The 21,501-nt window shown below is 36.8% G+C and overlaps 1 protein-coding gene across 6 annotated transcripts in view; it reads left to right on the top strand.

The window, feature by feature from the left end:
- The window catches only part of Rbfox1 (RNA-binding Fox protein 1), a 100,092-nt gene that overhangs the window by 53,955 nt on the left and 24,636 nt on the right, over positions 1–21,501 (top strand). For 4 of the 6 annotated variants that reach the window (XM_074087995.1, XM_074087996.1, XM_074087991.1 and 1 more), the window contains exon 2: positions 3,443–3,487. The exons of the other annotated variants lie outside the window; for them this stretch is intronic. In XM_074087995.1, coding sequence (XP_073944096.1) covers positions 3,443–3,487 — 45 coding nt within the window. The remainder of the gene's footprint in view (positions 1–3,442; positions 3,488–21,501) is intronic. 6 annotated transcript variants of the gene reach the window in all.

A 21,501-nucleotide genomic window follows, 5' to 3' on the forward strand; every position in this document is an offset into this window, starting at 1 on the left:
TATCAGAATTAAGGGCCTTCCGGTTGCTCTATTGTTTACCTTTCATGCATCGCGTGTTATCCATGGCACCTGGATGTGAAGGTCGACTTAGGCATTAATGTAGTGGCGTCTCGATTAGGTACAACTGAAAAACACGTTTTAGTTTAGGTATTGTCTTTTGATATTGTTTCTCTTTGATTTGCAGAACTTATGTAGTTGTCTAAAACTAATTGATGTATGCGGATGCGGGTAGTACTGATAGGCGTGTTTGCAGCGATTAATCAAGCGCGGCTCACCGAGTTCGCGGCTGCTGCGGCGCCCGTGGCGGCTCCATGCGTGCCCACTGCACCGAGCTAGCTGCTTGCAAACGTTGATTGCACCCACATAGCCGCTTCAAAGCAAAATGGTGAAAGGAAGCGTTTCGAATGCTTCCACGCTTATGGACCTTGATGATCCGCGTGGTATTATCCTGCCTGTAGAGTAGGTTTAGTAGGCTTTATCGTTTATAAATAATTGTATAATGAATTCCCGTATCGTATGTGATATACCTAAATACTTTAAACGGTCGTTTGCTTGCATCGAGATAAACATTAATATCTGCGAATTAATTAGGTACTTACTTAACGATGTTTACTTTGTTAATGTTGTTCGTTTTACATTATCAAGACATTATTGTAATAAAGCAGGGTGAATTAACACGTTAAGACTGCAAGAACAGAATTTCTATAACGTTTCGTTAGGTGGCTTTATCTGTCAGACGCTGTCATAGACGAGATAATAATAGAGAGTTTAACGAAATTATAAACATGCACCCAACATACTGCCAAATAAATTTCCTAAACCTATGTTGCATCTGGCATTTGAAGGCGAACCAGTTGAGTTGGTGGTAAATAAATACCTGTTCGATCGTATGCCGTGCCAGCGCAGCCAGCTACAAGCGCCGCTGTTTACTATAATTATTGTTTCACTCCATTCAATCCGCGAGCCGATGCCCGTGTAATTGGAGCGACTTGTGATGTGATAACTCATTACGCGCGCGCCTGACGCACTATGATTTTTTATTAATGATTTTCAACTGTATTTACTGAAGATACCAGTTATTTCAGACTGTTCTCGGGTTGACTGAATCATTCAGTTTTAAAAATATACCGCTGCTGTAAACTAAAATGGCCTACAAATTTACAATGTGGATTAGCAGCATAATGTTTGAGTACAAAGCTGATCTGAGATTTTATTTTAAAGTAAGTAGTAGGTAATCTTTTGTTTACGAAGCGGCGAGCAAATACGTGCAAAGTACCCAAAAGCTGATTTGGTTAATAATAATGAAACTGGCACTCAACATTGTTAAAATAAATACTTATTTACTAATTTATGTTACGGCTCTGGCAGGTTAATCAAATTAACTACCCTACGTGGTAGCAGCCAAGTTTCATAGTCGAAAAACAATTACGTACTTAGTACCGTGAAAACTACGTACCTCTCATGAATTTGTTAATCAGCTTATACTCTGCACAAAGTCAATAAGTTTATTCGCGGAAGTAAAAGACTAAGATTGGTTTTTGGAGTCTTTTTTTTGTATTTTTTATTTCAACTCCTAATTTTGTTACTGTTGGTGTTTTGTTTTTGTTGTAGTTGTTTCTATGTTTCAGTTTGTATTTTCGATATGGATTTTACGAGATGACCGAAAAAGTACCAACATTTGGAGTTGAAATAAAAAATACAAAAAAAAGACTCCCAAAAACCAATCTTAATTTGATTGCTTAATAGCGACATCTCTTGTCTGGGTCAGCGGTTAGTTCCGATGGAGTGTTGAAGTTTCGCGATAAGGGCTAAAACATAGATGTCGCTAGTGTCGCTGCTTAAGCGACTATGCGACTAAATAAGAAACAAACAAATGTGGTCCATAGGAGAAATTTGTGTCTGTGCTCCTGTCCAGTGGTGGTGTAGGGGTATGTCACGCAGCACGGAATGCTGAGGACCTGGGTTCGATTCCCATCGTTAGTCTTTTTTTTTGTTTTTCTGTGCATCTATGTTTCAGTTTGTATTTTCGAAGTAAAAGACTACTAAGTGTTCATCATTCAGAATTAATGACGATACTAATATTTAGTTTCGCACTTAAGTAATAAATACGAAACGATCAAATGCGAGTAACAATCGCACTGACAAATTGATTTGTTGTAAATAGGATTCTACCAAGTTATAAGTTTTCATTTTTCAATACATTTGTGAGAAAATAGGCAATTAATAACACAAAATTGAAAAAACAAACATAAAATACGCAAAGCTTTACAAAAATGGCGCGTCCGTAACACTCCGTAATGCGCATGCGTAAGTTCTGTTTTTAATTAGGTTAACTAAAATTATCAGGCAAAGGTTCGACGGGTTCAGCCACTGCGATTTTTTCGAATAAATAAAAGGTGGAAAGCATTAAAATCTGTGGTAATTAAATTACAGTTTATAATAATTACAATAAATTTTGCAAATTCATTACTAAGGGGCTGTTTCACCATCCATTGATTAGTGTTAACTGGCGGTTAGGTGTGATGCCGTCTCTATTTGTTTTGTTCGAATAAACTTCAATGGATGGTGAAACAGCCCCTTAGTTTTGTAAATTTATAAATTTTTCTACGTGTAAGTCGATATTTTATATTTTTGGCATTTAAAACTCTGCTTGTATACTTTTAAAATGGAGAATTAAAAATACTGTAAAAAATCGCATTAGTGCGGTGGTAAAATTAACTTACGAGCCATTTACCTATACATCCATTGAAAGTGAATTTTTCGAGCAAACGTATGGAAAAGATATGCTACACTCGTGACGTTAATGTAAACTAGGAGAGAGGTAAACATAAAACTTATCATTTTAGACGCAAGGTGGTTCTTGCCAGTGGGGGGGTAGACTACGTACTCGTGCAAATTACGACCGCAGTCGAATGTAAATGTATTTCGATTCAGGTGAATAGGGCAACTTATCCGGTCCCGAGAGAGTATGAAAATTATTTGGGCGCGTGCCAACATTGCTCGCTCAGTTTGCGGCCATCGCGACGCTTCGCCCATCCGACTCGATAACAAGTAGCCACGTAATGCAAGCCGACTCTGAAGTGCATCATTTGTCTCAAATGCGTGTAATACGTATGTGATATGTTGTGTCAATGTAGCAGCCACTACGAGTATGGACAATTTCACAACCAACTAAATATATACTATTTTACACTTAATGCTGGGACAAACATTATTTAGTGATTACCAGATTTTATAAGTGGTTTAAATAATGTCTCAGTAGGTAATGTTTACTTTTATATACTTATGTACTTAGGTATTGCATATTATTTCAACTCGAGACAACTTTTACAACTTAGCACTTTCCTTAAGTACCTAGGTGTTAGCTTTGTTAAGTTATGAGATGTAGCCGACCATTATCCACCGACGGCCGAGTTTATTTGTTACCTATTGTTGCTTTCAGGTGAGTAACGGCAATGTCATCGATACGGGAACAACAACCCTACTGGTATTTACCATTTGTTATTTACGGCACTTAGCATGTGAATGCATTGTATGATCGTTAAGGAACAGATTTAATCATGAAATCCGACATCTATGCGCGACAGAAGTTTGAGTACCATGTGCGCTCCTGCATATGCAATTTAACTATGAATGTTAAATCGTTTAGCACGTTTAAACACTACAAATTCACACTTGTATCATCTTGTAATTTTATGTTTTAATTAAAGCATGTCTGTAAAAATTCTTATGTTCATTAACAAAACCTTGACGGCAATTACTTAATTTAATGTCATCAGCATGATCTCCGTGTGAATGAGGCGGATACCTACTGTTCGCACGTGACGAGTCTAAGATTTTAATAAGTACTATAATTTTCTTGAGCTGTAGTCTTTCCAGTTTTTCATTTTTGTTTCAAAGTAGTGTTTATTATGCGTAGTGATTGTTATGTTATGGTAAATGGCTATGAACTCACAATCGGATCTATATAACATATTTTAAGTGTTTTGATGCGTCGCCACTGATAAACCGCAGTTTATGATATTTAATATATCGTCAGTAATGTTATATAATGTGGTATGCTAATATATATATTTATATAATTAATTATATTCTATGATATAAATCATCTCGGAGACTAATCTTCACTTTAAAACGGCTTGGCTGCTTTAGCTGATTTTTTTGTTGTACCTATTCGTAATTGTCAGGACAGGACATTACGATTGGTTTTTGGATTTTTTTTATTCGTTATTTCAATTCCAAATATTTATTCTATTTTTTTTTTGGTGAGCGGTTAGTTCCAATGGGGTGCGGAAATTTTCTCGATGAGGGCTACAGCATAGATGTCGCTAGTGTCGCTGCCTAAGTGACTAATTAAGAAAACAAACAAGTTGAGACATGTGGTGCATAGGAGAAATTCGTGTCTGTATCACTGTCCAGTGATGGTGTAGTGGTATAGCACGTGGCACGGAATGCCGAGGACCTGGGTTCGATTCCCAGCGCTGATCTTATTTTTCTGGTTTTTCTATGCATCTATATTTCAGTTTGTATTTTCGATATAGGATAGGACATGTATGAAAGAAAGTATTACGGGCGTAGGCTAATATATAATATTGTATAAACTTGGCTATTGATTACGTGACAATTCTTTAGGCTGTTTCTGAACGATCTCTAAGAGCTACAATATTATAGCAAAAAATGAAAATCTAATTATATTATTATTATTTTCTTGAATGAAAATCCCGAAAACATAATAAATTATTTCAGTTTTAAAATCCGCAGCAAACTAAGCAGAAAGAGTTTATCAATCATAAGGCCTGTGGTAAAATAAATAAATAAACTTCTCATTAACCCATTATTATGTTATGGGTAGTAACTGGCTGAAACTAACATGTATGAAACAATCTTGCATGTCGTAAACTAAAGCTGCTGAACGGCTAGATGTGGGCAGAGAAGAATTGTTCTATTTATATTATTATTTATTTAGAACTAAATATATAAAACTCGGAAAATGATGAATCACAGCTCAAAGTCCGTTAAAAATCACAATTTCGTCTCATCTTGGTTTTATTAATGTACTTATTTCTTTGGAGTTTTACTCTGATGTTTTTAATGGTAACAACTTTGTAATAACTGTCGCATTTTTCAATAAAACCAAGATGCAACAAAATGTTTTTTTTGCAGCGTGTTCTCATTATTACTGACCCATAACTTGATAAAATTAAAAACAGAGGTAGAGGCAGAGGTGCAGGTTGAAAACCAGCGTGGTAAAGCGTTAGCTCACGCTTAAAACACCAACCGATTTATATGATGTTTGGTATGGAGATAGCTGAAGATCCTTAAAAGGACAACGGCAATTTTTATCCCAGAATACTGCATAAGTAGTTTCCACGGGATAGCGATAAACTAATTTTTCGCAGACGTAGTTTATGTGATTGATACTTATAACGCCATCGCCATTGCATAGAAAAGTTGTGAGCGTTTAGTGACAAAATAGTTAACTATCTAAGAAAATTACTGTAATTTATGGATATTTCTAATTAAGTTTTTTTTAACAATAAAAAACCGGCCAAGAGCGTGTCGGACACGCCCGAAATAGGGTTCCGGAGCCATTACGAAAAAAATAAGTAATATTTTTATAAGGATTTCGTATTTTCCAAGATTTGGAATATTCCAAGTTTAGGATATATTTTATACCTCAGGCTGCTATTTACTCTTAAACTACTAATAATTCTCAAGAAAATTTAACCGTTATAGTTTTCCTTTTAAGTTTGATAAGTATACTTACTACCATTCTGATTTTTTTCAAATTTTTCCACCCACCAGTTTAGATTTTAAAGATTTTCGATTTTAATGAAAATTTGCACTTTAAAGTTGAATATTTTGCAAACAAATCAAAAATCTGATATTTTGCACTGAATCGAAAAATCGTTTTAGCAACCCCCTAATGGTTTTAAAATACCTATCCAGACCCCACACTACAAGATTGCATGAAAAAAAAAATATCACCCCCACTTTACGTCTATGGGAGGTACTCTAAAAATTTTTTTTTTAATTTTTTCTTGTACATTTTGTCGGCATAGTTTGCCATTTTGGCTACCGAACCCTAAAAATGAGATTTTAATGTTAAGGCTTGATCAAGCTCGTTTATTAAATAAATTAGGTAGTTTTTAAGTATTCGGTTTCTTAGAAGTTAAGACGAAGTTTTTATAATTAGTGTTAGTTCAATATTGCATAAACCCTTTGGGACAAACTTTGGCTAAACTGGACCCATAATCGCAGGGCGGGTTAGCACGCAGAGCATACCCGAGGATGTTTGGTCCGAGCTTTATTAAGGGAGTTTGGGAATTCATCCGCCGCTGAATAACTTATCAATGCTAGATCAAACAAATCAACATTATAGCGCGTCACCTTTGAGAGTTGTCGCGGATCGAAGTACCATTAAGGCCTCGCCTGGACCAGTGCCAGAGTTGGGGTATTATTAGCCCGTCGACAACGTCTGAGTTAATCAAGCTCAAATAAGATCAATATTTCCCGTAGGTGATGGTCTCAGGGCCGGCACCCGACTGCCTGCCTGTCAGCCAGGATTACGGACCAGAACGGACAACGACGAACGACGTGTTGCTCCAAACTTAAATTTGTATCTTAACCTAATTATGTCAACCACTAAAACGTAAACAAATTAATCTGCGATCCTGAGGGCTTAGTTAAGAGTACATAACATATTGGATTTATGCTTCATTGATTTCTTGTTTATACCAGCGTTTAATTAAATTTAGTTTTAGCATGAGAACATTAAATAACATTGACTATGCTTCGTCTCTGTAAAATTATCCAATTTGACACAATATGATTTTGTTCTTTATGTACTAAAAATTCCGCATGGCGTTAACATCAATTTTAGATCGTAATACCAACATACATCAGTCGTTATAAAATGTTTCGTGGAACAAAAAGTGATCAACAGTTAATTATTATATTTTTAATTATTTATTTATACACAACAACGTTACCTAAGTAATTAAACTAAGGAACTAAGTAACATGTAACTATCATTATTATTATGTTGAATATTATCTATATTATCCTGCTTATACCATATTATTTATGAATTATGCTGTTATTTAATAAATATTCGGTAGATGTTAATATTTGTAAATTGCAACATTAATATGAGGGATATTGCATAAATTTTAGAAAAACAAACTCTTAGGTAATAATGAAATAAACAGTTTTCAAATCTATGCACATCATCATAGGTAATATCTTGACTTGCTTTTCTTACACTGCTTAGCGTGACCATTCGCATGAGAAATTTCTGCGTTCCAACTAGGGAAACTCTCAGCTATGTACATAGTTAAGTTTTATTAATTGCATTACCTACGTTCGTATCGTACCTATGTAATGTACTCTGACTTTGGTTCCAGCAGTTATTAAGTTTAAATGCTTCACATTTCAAGTTAAGTATTACTAACAAGAGTGGCCTTGAGAGAGAGTTTTCATTATTATTAACATAACAACTACACATTAACTAGGTACAAACATACCCTAGAAGTGCGTGATTGTAAATAATCGTCATCTTTATTCTTTATACTGACTGCATCTTGCATCGTCTTACGTATTTGTAAAGTGTTGAAGAATAATGATTCAATTTTATCAGATTACCAACTAAATAACACAGGCGGGCGTTGTAAAATTTACAGTAATCCTGTTTGTGTATCATAGACTTGGTACATTATTTGTGTAATTACCGGTGACCACAGCACAGTATCGCCGGCAGTGGTGCACACAGCACAACAGTAACGGCTAACCACAGTTAATGTCTGTTGTGGCCGTGGCAATAACATTAAACGGCATTTTATAATGAAGTTATATATCAGTTATATGAATAACTGTTATTTTTGTTAAAAACTTTTAACATCTTTTTTCTACTCCTGTAGTTTTATTTGTCAATTAATGTCAATTAAAGGCCCACGAACACGAACACGAATACAATGATATACATAATAAGTCCGGGAAATAGTCTAGAACTCTGGCTCATAAAAGCACACTTATGGATGCTTTTAAATTGAATGACCTCCCTTTGACAGTTAACTTTTTAGGGTTCTGTAGTCAACTAGGAGGAACCCTTATAGTTTCGCCATGTCTGTCTGTCCGTCCGCGGCTAAGCTCGGCGACCGTTAATACTAGAAAGCTGTAATTTGGCATGAATATACATATCAGTCACGCCGACAAATAGAAAGAAAAACATTTTTTTAGGGTAACTCGCATAGACGTAAAGGTGACGTGATGGTGATTTTTTTTCCTCGACTAACCCTATAGTGGGGGGTATCGTTGAATAGGCCTTTTAAAACCATTGGGGGGTGGCCAAGACGACTTTTCGATTCAGTGATCTGTTTGCGAAATTCTTAGCAAACCCCTAATGGTTTTAAAAGACCTATCCAACGATACCCCACACTATAGGGGTGGATGAGAAAAAAAATCACCCCCACTTTACGTCTATTGGAGTCTAAAAAAAGTTTTTTTTGAATTTTTTATTGTACCATTTTGTCGGCATAGTCTACATAATATCCATGCAAAATTACAGCTTTCTAGCATTGATAGTCCCAGAGCAAATCCGCGGACGGACGGACACACAGACAGACATGGCGAAACTATAAGGGTTCCGTTTTTGCCATTTTGGCTCCGGAACCCTAAAAATCAACAACAACGTTGCATAACATGTTTTAAAACGCTCGTGGCGCCTTGCTCCTCTTTTTTTATTCGCTCATAGGTTAACCAGCCGAGAACACTTAATAAAGGGATAAGTTCGCCTTTGTTCATATATTTCAACGTTTGTCACTTACATTTGTTTTTTATTTTTTATAATGAAGGATTTACATACTAACTACTTAAATAAGACCTTGCCCAGACGGAGCGTTTTGCGCGCGAGGGCACTCGCGCGTAGACACTCGCGCGTTCCTGAGGTACTAGAGCTACATAGGTACGGTATACCTACTTGGTTTGGATAGGTACCTATTTAACTAAATGTAAACAAACTTCAGTTGCCAAATTTGGTACATTCAAGGATTTAAAACATTTTACTTATTTATCATTGTAATACAAACTAGACTAGTGTATTTCAATGCAGAAATGAAAATGTTTAGATAGTTTAATGGCAATTTCAATGACACCAATTGACGTTGTTTTGTTTACATTTAGTTAATAGTACATTGTGTCTTAAGGGCGGTAAATAAGGAATTACGAACGAGAGTCTATTAGACACATTTGCGAGTAAAATTTAATATTTCTAAAAGCAAAAATATAATTGTTCCAAATATTGGCGATACCTTAGGCTGCGCTGTTGGCAGCGCTGCATGCCCTACCCCTCCCTCAGCATGTGCCTGAGCCGCGTGTGCATGTGGTCCTGCTGCTGCACCATGCGCAGCGCCATCAGTACGGGCACGGACTCATTTATCGACCTTGGGCTTCATTACAAGAAAATGTGTACGCGCAATGACTCATTTACCGACCACGGGTTTCATGACAAGCACATTAAGGTCGAGGGTTTTATTTAGGGGGTTGCAATCAAGGTAGCCTTCATGTTTTGACACTGTTTACGAGCAAGTGTGATGAAAATACCTATCCAAACCACAGTCCAAACCTACATACATACACCCCGTCCAGATGCTCTCGCTATGGAAGCGCGCGAGAGAGCTGGACCACAGTATATAATGGACGGGATGTATGTAGCTCTAGTACCTCGGGAACGCGCGAGTACCCTCGGGCGCAAAACACTCCGTCTGGACCGGGTCTAAGGAAAATTATTATGTATATGTATTCAGTTTCAGTTCAGATAGTGATATGCCGTCGTGTTTGGATAGATCTTAGGTAGACACCTATCTTGGTTAATTTTTATGTTTAGACTAGCCTGTTACCCGCGACTCCGTCCGCGTAGAATTCTGATTTCACTATCCCGCTGGAATTATGAAATTTTCCGGGATAAAAACTATCCTATGTCCTTCCCCGGGACTCAAACTACATATCTGTATACCGAATTTCATCTATCCGATATAGATGAGATCATATACATGAGATCAGCGGATCAGACGTGATAAAGTAACAAACAAACAAACAAACATACAGACTTACAAACTTTCGCATTTATTTTATTAGTGGGATAAAGTCGGCTGTATAGATACCTACATATTTAACTTTAACTATTTACCTTCGGTAAAAAAACCTGAGTTTATCAACATTTTAAGAGATTCACTGCCGGAAAACGAGAGCTGGTAAAAATAGACTTTAAGCCGTATTCATGAGCCTTTAAATGTATTTCAGGAAAGGCTTCTTTTATTATATGCTAGCTTAAAGTCAAGTTAGTTAATTTCGTGAAACTATAAAAATCATGCAGCATTTTCCACCATCATGGTAGTAAGTAATTGACATTTTCCTCTAAATTGGCGCGTTTGATGACGGTAAACAGAAATTATTTCGAACATTGTCTCAAGAAGACGGATTTTATCACGTTGTGAAAAGTAAAACGCCGTTTTTTTTTAGTTTATTACAAAACTTGCTTATAATTCTTTAGTGCCTAGTTTTACCTATGTAAAGGAATAACTAACACTAGAAAAGAAATTGTGTTAATTAACGGCACCAGCGACCCATAAAATGGGCTGCAGGGTGCAGTTTCAATGAGATTGCTTCCGTGAGTCGAGTCTCGAGTGCATGTGCGCTCGTGATGCGGGCTTACGGTTTTTTTTAGTCCTTATATAATCGTGGGGTTTTTCTATACCTTTACCCTTTTTTTTCTATGGCTTTGCTTATAATAATAACAATAATAATGCTGGCTTCGCTTAAGTAAACCATTAGATCTGGCAGTCAATGTGAAATTCCGGTATTTTAATTAATCCCCATGGGGTTCCCGAAACTTACATCGTGATCTTCATTTACTGACGCAAAACTTCATGTCTTAGACTTAGAATATCGGTATAAAAAAGTAGCATTATGTGTTATTCCATAAATCCGGCTATCACGTATGCACAAACCTAGGCATTTGTAATATTAGTAGAATTAATCCATACTATACTATATAATATTATAAATGCGAAAGTAACTCTGTCTGTCTGTCTGTCTGTCTGTTACGCTTTCACGCAAAAACCGCTGAACCGATTTGGATGAAATTTGGTACAGAGATAGAATAGACCATGGGAAAGAACATAGGCTATCTTTTATCGCGAAAAAAAGGCTTTAAGGGGTTGAAATAGGGGGTGAAAGTTTATATGGTGGAAGTTCGTCGCTGTCGGAAATAAAACCATGAAACTTGGCTTGGCAATAAGTCGGTATGTGATTTAGCTTTTTTGAAAATTCGACCTGTGTGGGGATGAAATAGGGGATGAAAGCTCATATGGAAGGTCGTCATTATCGAAGATAAATCGATGGTTCTTTATGAAACTTGGTATTTGGGCACGTGATAAGAGATAAATAATTGTTCGAGCGTTTTTTAAAATTCTTCCTGTTTGGGGGTGGAATAGGGGGTGAAAGTTTATATATGTAAGATCGTCATTGTCGAAGATAAATCGATGGTTCTTTATGAAACTTGGCATTTGGGCACATGATAAGAGATAAATAGATATATTTTCGCGCATTTTTTTAAATTCTTCCTGTGTGGGGGTGAAAGTTTATATGAAGGTCGACATTGTAGAAGATAAATCGATGGTTCTTTATGAAACTTGGCATTTGGGCACTTTGAAAAATAAATAGATATTTGTTCAAGGGTTTTTGAAAATTTTACCTGCGAGGGGATGAAATAGGATGAAAAATTATATGGAACGTCGTCATTATCACAGATAAATCGATTAATCTTTGTGTTTAGGTATTCGATAAGAACAAAAAAAAAACTGGTTAAAATCGACTCGAACTCGCGCATCAAGGGTTCCGTGCATAGGTATTTATGAATATCAAGTGTTAGCAGAGCCAAGCTCATAAGCAAAATGTACGCAATGTGGGGTCATTTTACATGGCTTATTAACATAGACAGACAGACAGACATGAAAAATTATGATTTTCAGATTTTTCTTACTTATTTTGCTATAAAGGGAATAAAATTTGCTATAAGAGCTTCCTTTATTTAAGTTTCTAGGACAGCCGGAAGTACCCTATAACTTTTTTTGAGTTTAGGGTTTTAATTTCAACTCGATAAATACTCCGCACGTTTACGGGATAAAGGGTCTTGACAGACAGACGGACGGACGGACAGCAAAGTCATCCTATAAGAGTTCCATTTTTTTCCCTTTGAGGTACGGAACCCTAAAAAACATTCGTTCCGGCTCTTTTCAAATTTCGAAATTTTTCATACCTACTTGAAAATATGGGGATGAAAGTTCGTAAGGAATTCCAAACAAATTTACTATAAGTATATTTATCGGAAATATGTGTAGCAATGCTTAGTAAGAATGCCGTCTTAATTATAATCCTACCCTCCTAACTTACAATAAAGGACGTAAGATGTCAAGAGCTCACTATGAAGAATTAGTCATTTTGTGTTGGCAGGGTAGAATACTTACGTTTTACCAAAGAATGGAAGAACAAAAAAAATAGTTTAGATATAAAGCAATGTATTAAAATAGGTTATTTTCAGTAAACCGTAGAAGTTTCTATGTGCTATTATTGGCAGAATAGGTACCCTAAATAAATTAAATACTTTCCAAAGTTACTATTCCACGCGGACGAAGTCGCGGACAAAAGCTAGTGACTACATATTATGAAGATATCACTGATATTCATATCTAGAAGTCTAACCATATTTTTTTAAAAAGAGAAACAAGACGTTTTCAGAACCAGTATTTTCTTAAATTGTTATATTACGAACCAATCGATCACTTAAACATGGTCTTCCATCATTTTGACGCGTATCTATATTGTGTATAAATGTATATATATATAGCCGAAATATGAATTCGAATGGTGTGCAATGTGCAATATTATAATATATAACGTTTCAATAATATCTAGTTCAGGTCAATAGTTTCTTGGGAATCCTCATCATCCCAGCCTATATACGTCCACTGCTGGGCACAGGCCTCCTCTCAGAACAAGAGGGCTTGGGCCATAGTTCCCACGCGGGCCCAGTGCGGATTGGGAACTTCACACGCACTATTGAATTGCTTCGCAGGTTTGTGCAGGTTTCCTCACGATGTTTTCCTTCACCGCAAAGCTCGTGGTAAATTTCAAATGGAATTCCGCACATGAATTTCGAAAAACTCAGAGGTGCGAGCCGGGGTTTGAACCCACGACCCTCTGTTTGAGAGGCGATAGGTCAAACCACTAGGCCACCACGGCTTTTACTAGGCCACCACGGCTTTTACTAGGCCACCACGGCTTTTACTAGGCCACCACGGCTTTTACTAGGCCACCACGGCTTTTCTAGGCCACCACGGCTTTTACTAGGCACCACGGCTTTTACTAGGCCACCACGGCTTTTACTAGGAATCCTACTTCGTAATAATATTATAAATGCAAAAGTTTTGTGTGTGTGTGTGTGCGGTGTGTGCGTTTGTAACATTTTCAGGCTCAAACAGCTCGGACAGATTTAGCTGAAATTTGATACGTAGATAGCTGGATTTCTCTAATCACAAACTACATTTTATTCCGTTTTAAGCACGGATGTGCTTCGTACATTGTAAATGAGGACTACGATGATTTTGTCGGGAATTCCCTAGGGTATTTACTAAAATCCCGGAATTTTAATTCGACTGCATGATTTTCGTGATCGGAGTTATGGGTCAGTAAAGGCTACTACAATTATAAGGGTTCCTACTTGACTACGGAACCCTAAAAAGCGTAGGTAGGTATCAAATTGTGTCGCTTTTCCCTCGACGAAAGTTTTATTTATTAGATATTTCGTGGAAAAACTGAACTACAGCGGACCGTTTGATGGTCTACGGATTTTACAAATTGCCGATCCTCTGTCTGATGTTAACGAAACCGCGCAAGTTGATGGTTTCAGGGACTTTAGGCTACATCTAAGGGGTACAAGTTAGACACGATTTATGTCTTAATTCATTCAATACTGAATGATTTTTAGCTCTAAGCTTGTAACTATAGGCACTACGTACTAGGCCACGGATAAACACGGATAAACTTGTATGGATAAACTATATGACTTAAGTACCTACTGTATTGCTCATAGAAGTGGCCCTACTGGAATATTAATTCGGAACCTCTAGCTTCATTCATACTCAGTCACTCTTGAGTCACTGTCACTACGCTAAGTACGTATACTACTCGTAAAAAGTCTAATCTCACATAAACTTTGGGATAAGTCCGCCTTTGTACAAGTATCTTAAAGTTTGACAGTTGTATTTTGTTAATTTTCTTTTGTACAATAAAGAGTTTACATACATACATACTTTGTATACGCGGTTGTGGTATTCGGTTTTACATACTATTCTATAGTTAGTAAATAAGCACATACATATATTGCTGTGTATAAACTAAATATATAATAGTACTTAACTAAATATAGTGTGACAGACAGCTTTTGCATGAACGCGCAATTTCTTTGTTATTGTGATGTTTATATCTCTGGGCTCTTTTTTACACCTTTTATGAACTCTTTAACAGTGTCGTGTCACGCGGGTAGTCGACGGGAAACTCATTTTATCTTTAAATTGCTTGGTGTTCATCTGGAACAAACGTTTAAACAATAATAACGTTTATGCCAGTAGTACTATTATATACTTAGATAAAACATGGATTGGGTTGACAATAGTGTACTCTACATGATACGAGGTTTACCCGCGCCGCGCGGCTTCGCTCGCGAGAATCATTAATCATTATATTATCTGACCATGGGAATTCCCAAAAATTGCACGATGACTTTAATTTTCTTTGCATGAAAAACACCCGTGCCTTCCAATTTCATTTCTGGTCCCGTAAGAATATTGGCCTATGTGTTATTCCGAGATCCGTCTACAATCTGCTTAAGCACGTAATTTCATCCAAATTAATCCAAATACCTTCATCCATTTTTGCGTGAAAGAGAACCATACACACGCACCACAAAATCTTCACAGTCACGAACTAATTAGTAAGATAATATAAAATAACATTGGCTAAAAGTAACAACTTGCACGCTGTTGATTTTATAAATATGCTGCTGCATTAGTAATAAATATAATAACATCGGTATTCTTACACACGTTATTGATTCGTGTATTCGTTGAACGGTGGTAATGCTAGGGTGGCGGGCGGAGCCGCGAATTATTGATGATCGAATCGAATCCAAACCGATTCCCGTGAGGTGTTGGACCTCGCCGCAAGGCACTCACAATTGAATATTTCAATTTTTGCTCATATCGGAAATCAAATAAATAAAGATGAATTTGGCTTATGCAATCACAATCTGAACAAATAGCATAAATAAAGATAACTTCACTGAAACTGTTGATTAAATCTAAACGTTGGTTTCAATTTACTTGCTGCTTTTGTAACGTCGTTCATTATTCATCACAACGAATAGAACATTATGACTTCTGCAATTAATGAAGGATTATTTTATAACAAACTAATGCAATATGTAATGTAACTATTCTAAAGAGAAAGTAACAACGGGTAGGGGGAGACTAGGATAATAATATGAGATTGACAAATGATCGAACAAGAAGCACCGCGCGCGCGGGGATCTGACTAGCGGGCAGCGCCCGGAAGATACCTATTTCAGCTATTTAACGAGCGAGGCCTGAGCACCCATCGCCATTGTCGTGCAGTGTTACACGGATGAGCTTCCAATCATTCTTGGGTTTATATTAAGTTCACTACTATAATTGTGTGTATCTCTAAAAGCTACAACTTTAATTATTGCTTTATCGTGAGTTTTTAAGTTCAGTGAAGAGATAAAAAACTCTTGATTGAAAGGTCTTTTATAAAAAACGTCGAAAAAACTACTTACTTTGATTTAATTGAGTCTGATTTATGTAAAAGGCAGGAAGCTTTTAATTTCTGTTTTCCAGTAATTTGCTAAATTTAATAAAACAATCTTTATAAACCAAGTAAAACTAAAGCCGATAATCCTTTTCTCGCAAATATAAGCAAATCATCCATATGCATGCCGGTGTGGCAGTCTACCGACACGAGGGTGCTGCCTGCGCCCGGCCGCCAAGGCTGCGCGCTCCGCTAAGCACTGTAAATACTCCCCCGGTCACGTAGCATCGCTGCAAACTGTTGAATATTAATATAAAATAATATACCCAGAAAGAAATTCAGCTGAAACTAAATGGAAAAAACCTGGTCCCCGAAGCAAATCCTCCGCACGCCGACTCAAATTGTAAAATATTAAATAACTGTCAGGCTTTGTGTGCGGTATTATAATTCTTACAACGAATGCAATGTACCATCAACCAAATATGTGGTCTACCACACTAAAGTTGATAATCGTTTGCATGTCTTAATAACAATATCAATAAACATGTCTGTCTGTCAACTTGAAACTTATTTGGCTGATAGTACCTTTTTATTTTGACGTCAAGCTTAAGAGTAGAGGACGTACGAGTATATATTTATGTATGTATGTATTTTAAACCGTGTTTTAAAGTTTGAACACTGTTACAGAATAGAATAATGCACACATTGTCATGGTGTACGTTAACTAGCTCATATTGTGCACCTCTTTCTTTACGTTGCCTTCTTTGCTCGCCCTAAGTAACTACTGTTGGTTTCATTCGATACCTGTAAATTTCACATTACTTTTCGAAGTAATTTTAAAATCCAATACAGCATTTACAAATTAAATATTGAAGTAGGTTCATCCCTAATATAAACATCAAGTCTTTACATGTATGCTTGATAGGGAGTAAGTTTTATTATCGCTGCTTGGCGGGTCTATGTTTGTGTTTACAAAATCCAGCATCTGTTCAGTGATGAAGGAGTGCCCGGGGACGCTGGGTGGTTGGGGGAGAGAGAAGGGGACTGCACCTACGCGTTCCCAAAAGCCCCCATCCCATGTCATTAATCTAACATTGCGCGGTTGAGAACCGCATTCCGCATTCAAATAACGCTGTAATAAGGAGTTCTTAAGATTTTTCTCCTGTGGCTTTGTTATTCCAATGTTTCTTGTAAAATGTCAGCAATAACTTGACGGTTACGTTTTTACCCCACGTAAACAAACTCGTTTGCATAAAACCTTATTATAGTTCGAGTAAGTAAAAAATAAAGTACTTATGCCGTGCGTAGACGTATAAATGTAATAGTCGTTGAACTTGTAAATAGCTGCTATCGATGTGTCAATACATATGTCTCCTCTTGAAATTATCGTAAGTCGTAAGCAAGGTCCCTTGTCGGTGACCCCAACTATACCCTATTATCTACTCATTAATGTGGCTTGATATGATGTAGGTATATGTATGTATGAAGATAAAAAAAATATTTGTAATATTTATGTTGGAAATTGTACTTTATAAACGTGTATGTAGATATTAAGCGTAGCCTACGCTGCCTAGGTAAGGTAAACGCGTTTCAACTTACTACTCAACTTTTCTCATTAGGCATCAGTAGCTAGGTACCTTCGAGTAGACTGGTTTCGAGCCTTTTGGCCCGTTACTAATGAAAAGGTTTTGTCTTAAAAGTTACCGATAAAGTTTTGGAAACACATATCCTCTGTGTTGATGGGGTACTTAGAAAATACCGTAAACGCCTGAGCAGATCACTGATTGAAAATTTCAAACTACATTTTTCATTCATAGCTCCGCCGTCGGCTTTGTAGCAGGGTCGATGACGCATGACATTAAATCCAGAGCCGACTTGTGTCGCCTTCAATTACATTCAATTGTTCTTGATGTAATTACCTAATTGTGAAACGTGACATGGTATGCCTCTGCTCTGCTTAGAGACTCAACCTATTCCTTAAATACAAAAATGATGAAGTAAGACCACGATACGCTCTATATAGTAAGTTATAATAGAAATTATTAAGTATAAAAGCGTTTATCGCGAGACATTCTCTAACATCCCACTAATATTATAAATGCGAAAGTTTGTAAGTTTGTTTGTTTGTTGGTTTTTTTGTTTGTTTGTTACTCCATCACGTCAAAACCGCTTAACCGATTTAGATGAAATTCGGTCACAGATAGTTTGTGTTACGGGAAAGGATATAGGATAATTTTTATCCCGGGAAATATAATAGTTCCTACGGGATAGCGATAAACGACTTCTACGCGGACGGAATCGCGGGTAACAGGCTAGTTCTTTCATAAAAACCCTTTTATTTTTCTTCTACGAGTAATCTTCATGAATTTACCCTCTCGTATCCGCTGTCTTCTGTAAAGTGATTAGGATAAGTGAAGGTATCGAATTTCGTTAAATTAGATTGTACACCTATTTTATACGCCGTACACGTTTAGTAGCTTTTATAAATACGCTACTGGCATGTGAATTAGCTAATCGGGATTCTAATACAAATGTATTGCCGTCATTATGAGCTTGGTTGCCACAGACTTAATAGTAGATTATTGTCGTGGTCTGGAAGTAGGCAATTGCTGGCTGAGTATGAGTAAGTCAGCAATTGCTTTTCCAGCCGAGACTAATATAAAGCTTTTCTCAAAAATGGTGAATAATTCTGAAATAGTATAAACTTTTTCTCAAAATATATTATAAAATTTAATTTTAGTCCAATATTTTTCTTATGCTGTCCCGCCTTTTTTCATTAAAAATAAACTGCAGGTGTATTTTTCCACCGAAAACACCACAAGCTATTTCAGACCCAATAGAAAAAGTCCGGAGTTCCAACAAAATATCTGATACCGGCCATTAGACTTAGCTGTATACGACTTGTGCCAAAATTTCCATAGCCTTTTTAACTTAAAAAAAAAAAGTGACTAATTGCAGGCGCGCTAATTCATTATTGTCGAGCTAGCGCGCCTGCAATCTTTTTAACTTTTTAATTTTTCGCTGACCATAAACTATGCACTTCACCTTCTGATATGTAAAGAATAATGTCAACTTTTACGGTCATTTTTGAGAAAAAGTATTTTTCTTTTGGGAGAGTGCGACTGCAATAATGGCTGAAACGTTCACGAAAAACTGAACCATAACTGTGATTTCACCGAAATGTGTTAACGAAGCCACACGAATAGAAAATATACCTACCTAAAAATTAACATTCTTTCAATGAAACCTACATCAAGTGGATTAAATTGTTTATGCCTATGCGCAGTTACTTTGTTTTTGTGTCGAACGAAAGGTCTTGTGTGAAGCTAAATTCAAACATACTATAAATAAAACAAACGCTTACATGTGTTGTCGAACATATAAGTTTATGTTTACATTAGTTAGTTAAGGCTATGTTGCCATGCGTGAAGTCTTGGAATAGCCCGGACGCTAACGTCTGTGTGAGCAGATTCTTATTAAGAAGCCTGGTGTTTGGGTGCAAGACGAATCGCAGACTCGCTCTATAAAAAGTCAGTTTGTTTACGCGACAGCTCTGCCCGCCGGATATGACTGGACGGTGGCGTACCACATGTAATGGGCATTGCAGCTTTTAAGTGAGTAGCTCAAAGTGTTTGCCGCGACCATTATAGTTTGAGCGACGTAAAATTTTAATGACCTTTTGTATTTATAGTTATAGAGTTCGCTAAAGATGTTCCACCATCAAATGATCATTTTTTTATTGCTTATGTACGTCGACATATCCTACTTGACATGGCGTACACAATTCTGTCTTTTTTTAACTTTGCATGTGAAAGAGCTTAATTTTTGAAATCCCGGTTATTTTTGTGTATTCCTAACACGTACACAGTAGCTCCACGGAGTGTTGAGTATGAGTCACGTCCATTGTCTGGTTATGGTTCCATAAATATCACTACGATCTTAGGGAATGCTTTAATGCTATGCTAACAAAAGAGCGACATTATAATTCTGGACTGTCAGGTCGCCAGTAGCGCCTGCTCACCAGTGTCTCAGTGAACAATTAGAGCTAACAAGAGTAGAGAGCTCTTGGTACGCGGAAGAGTCGACTCTGCACTCTATATGCCCTCCGTCGCCCCGGATTATTTATACCTACGACTAGATATAATCCTTTTACCTATTATTTTCTTTCGCCTGCTAAAGCATTATAACCCTATGCTCGTCTTTATTGACTCTCACGAAAGTAATGTCGTAAGCGTAAGCGTCGTTATAGTAGTTATGGCATATTACCTGCTTTACGCCTTTTCATTATTTCGTCGCCTTTATTACATTTCCCCCGATGAAACACTTTTATAACAAGGTTTATTAACAATGAGAGATATAGCTATTAGACGAATAACATGCGCAAGCGTATCAGTAACAAATTAGTTTATAAGAAAAGGTATACGTACAACGGATTGTATTGTGTTGCGAAGATAGGGATTTAACCGTGGGAATGCAGGAGTGTAAGCTCAGTCCTGACGAGGGCTACGACGTGAAGAATAGCAGCAATGAAGAGCTGCGAGAAACCCGCTTTGTGGAGCAACGATTAATAATATCTCTTTTAAAGAACTCTTCTCCCAGGCCCCCACCCACCCTTTAGGCTTTTAACGGTATCGATATTGTCCGGCTTGTACTGCGAATAAAACATGATAAAGTGACATTTTATTACCCGCTGTTGAAAACGACTAGGTATGCATTGAATTTATTTCAATGTACTATGTATCATGTATAAAGGAAGCAGTTTCTTATTACCGATGTCAATTTTATTTGAATGACTCCACGGAGGCTTATACAATATTTGTTATTTTTTCTCAGTTGAGCGAGCTTTGTGACTGAAGTCTTAAGAATTTGGGTAGGTCTATCCTAAACGTGCTAAGCGAGGTCGGCAGTAAAATAAATGACGGAAACATTTAAACGAGTTTTATTGTTCTTATGTTGAGATTTGAATAATATAGTGAAACGTCGCTATTATTTTTATTGGTAGTAAATGTTTTAATTTAAAATCCTCTTTGCAAGAATAGGTATGTACAGTCACCAGCATTAATGTCTGCCACAGCAGAGCGTGCAAAAATAACTGACACGTCCTTCCGGCCCTGGAAATAGAGTCTTATCGAATAAGATATTTTATGCACGCTTGTTGTGTCAAATATTGGTGCTGGCGACTGTACTAAACTGAACGTATAATCTTAACGTAGAGAAGGCTAGACTTATTAAATTAACTATTAATGAAAGATATTGAATGCGAGAAAATACTCGTAAAGAAGTCATCTAAGAAGACACCATATTATACGTATGAAATGTGGGAACAATAATAAGATAGGCAATCCAGCCGGCTCCATTAACCCATCTAATATAATAATTCCTACTAGTAGTTAATATAAATGAGAAAGTTTATTTGTCATGTAGTTTGTGCGTGCGTGTGTACGTGTTTTTGTTACTCTTTCACGCTAAAACATCTGGACGGATTTGGATAAAATTTGGTATGCATGTAGCTGAGTCTTTGAAATAATATGTAGTACTTACTCCGATATTCCCATGCCACGGGATCGAATGTAGGGATATAAAATAATAAAATTAAAATAAAGCCGCTAAATCGTAAGT

The sequence above is a fragment of the Choristoneura fumiferana genome, chromosome 5 (genome assembly GCF_025370935.1).
Source record: "Choristoneura fumiferana chromosome 5, NRCan_CFum_1, whole genome shotgun sequence".
NCBI classification, from domain to species: domain Eukaryota; kingdom Metazoa; phylum Arthropoda; class Insecta; order Lepidoptera; family Tortricidae; genus Choristoneura; species Choristoneura fumiferana.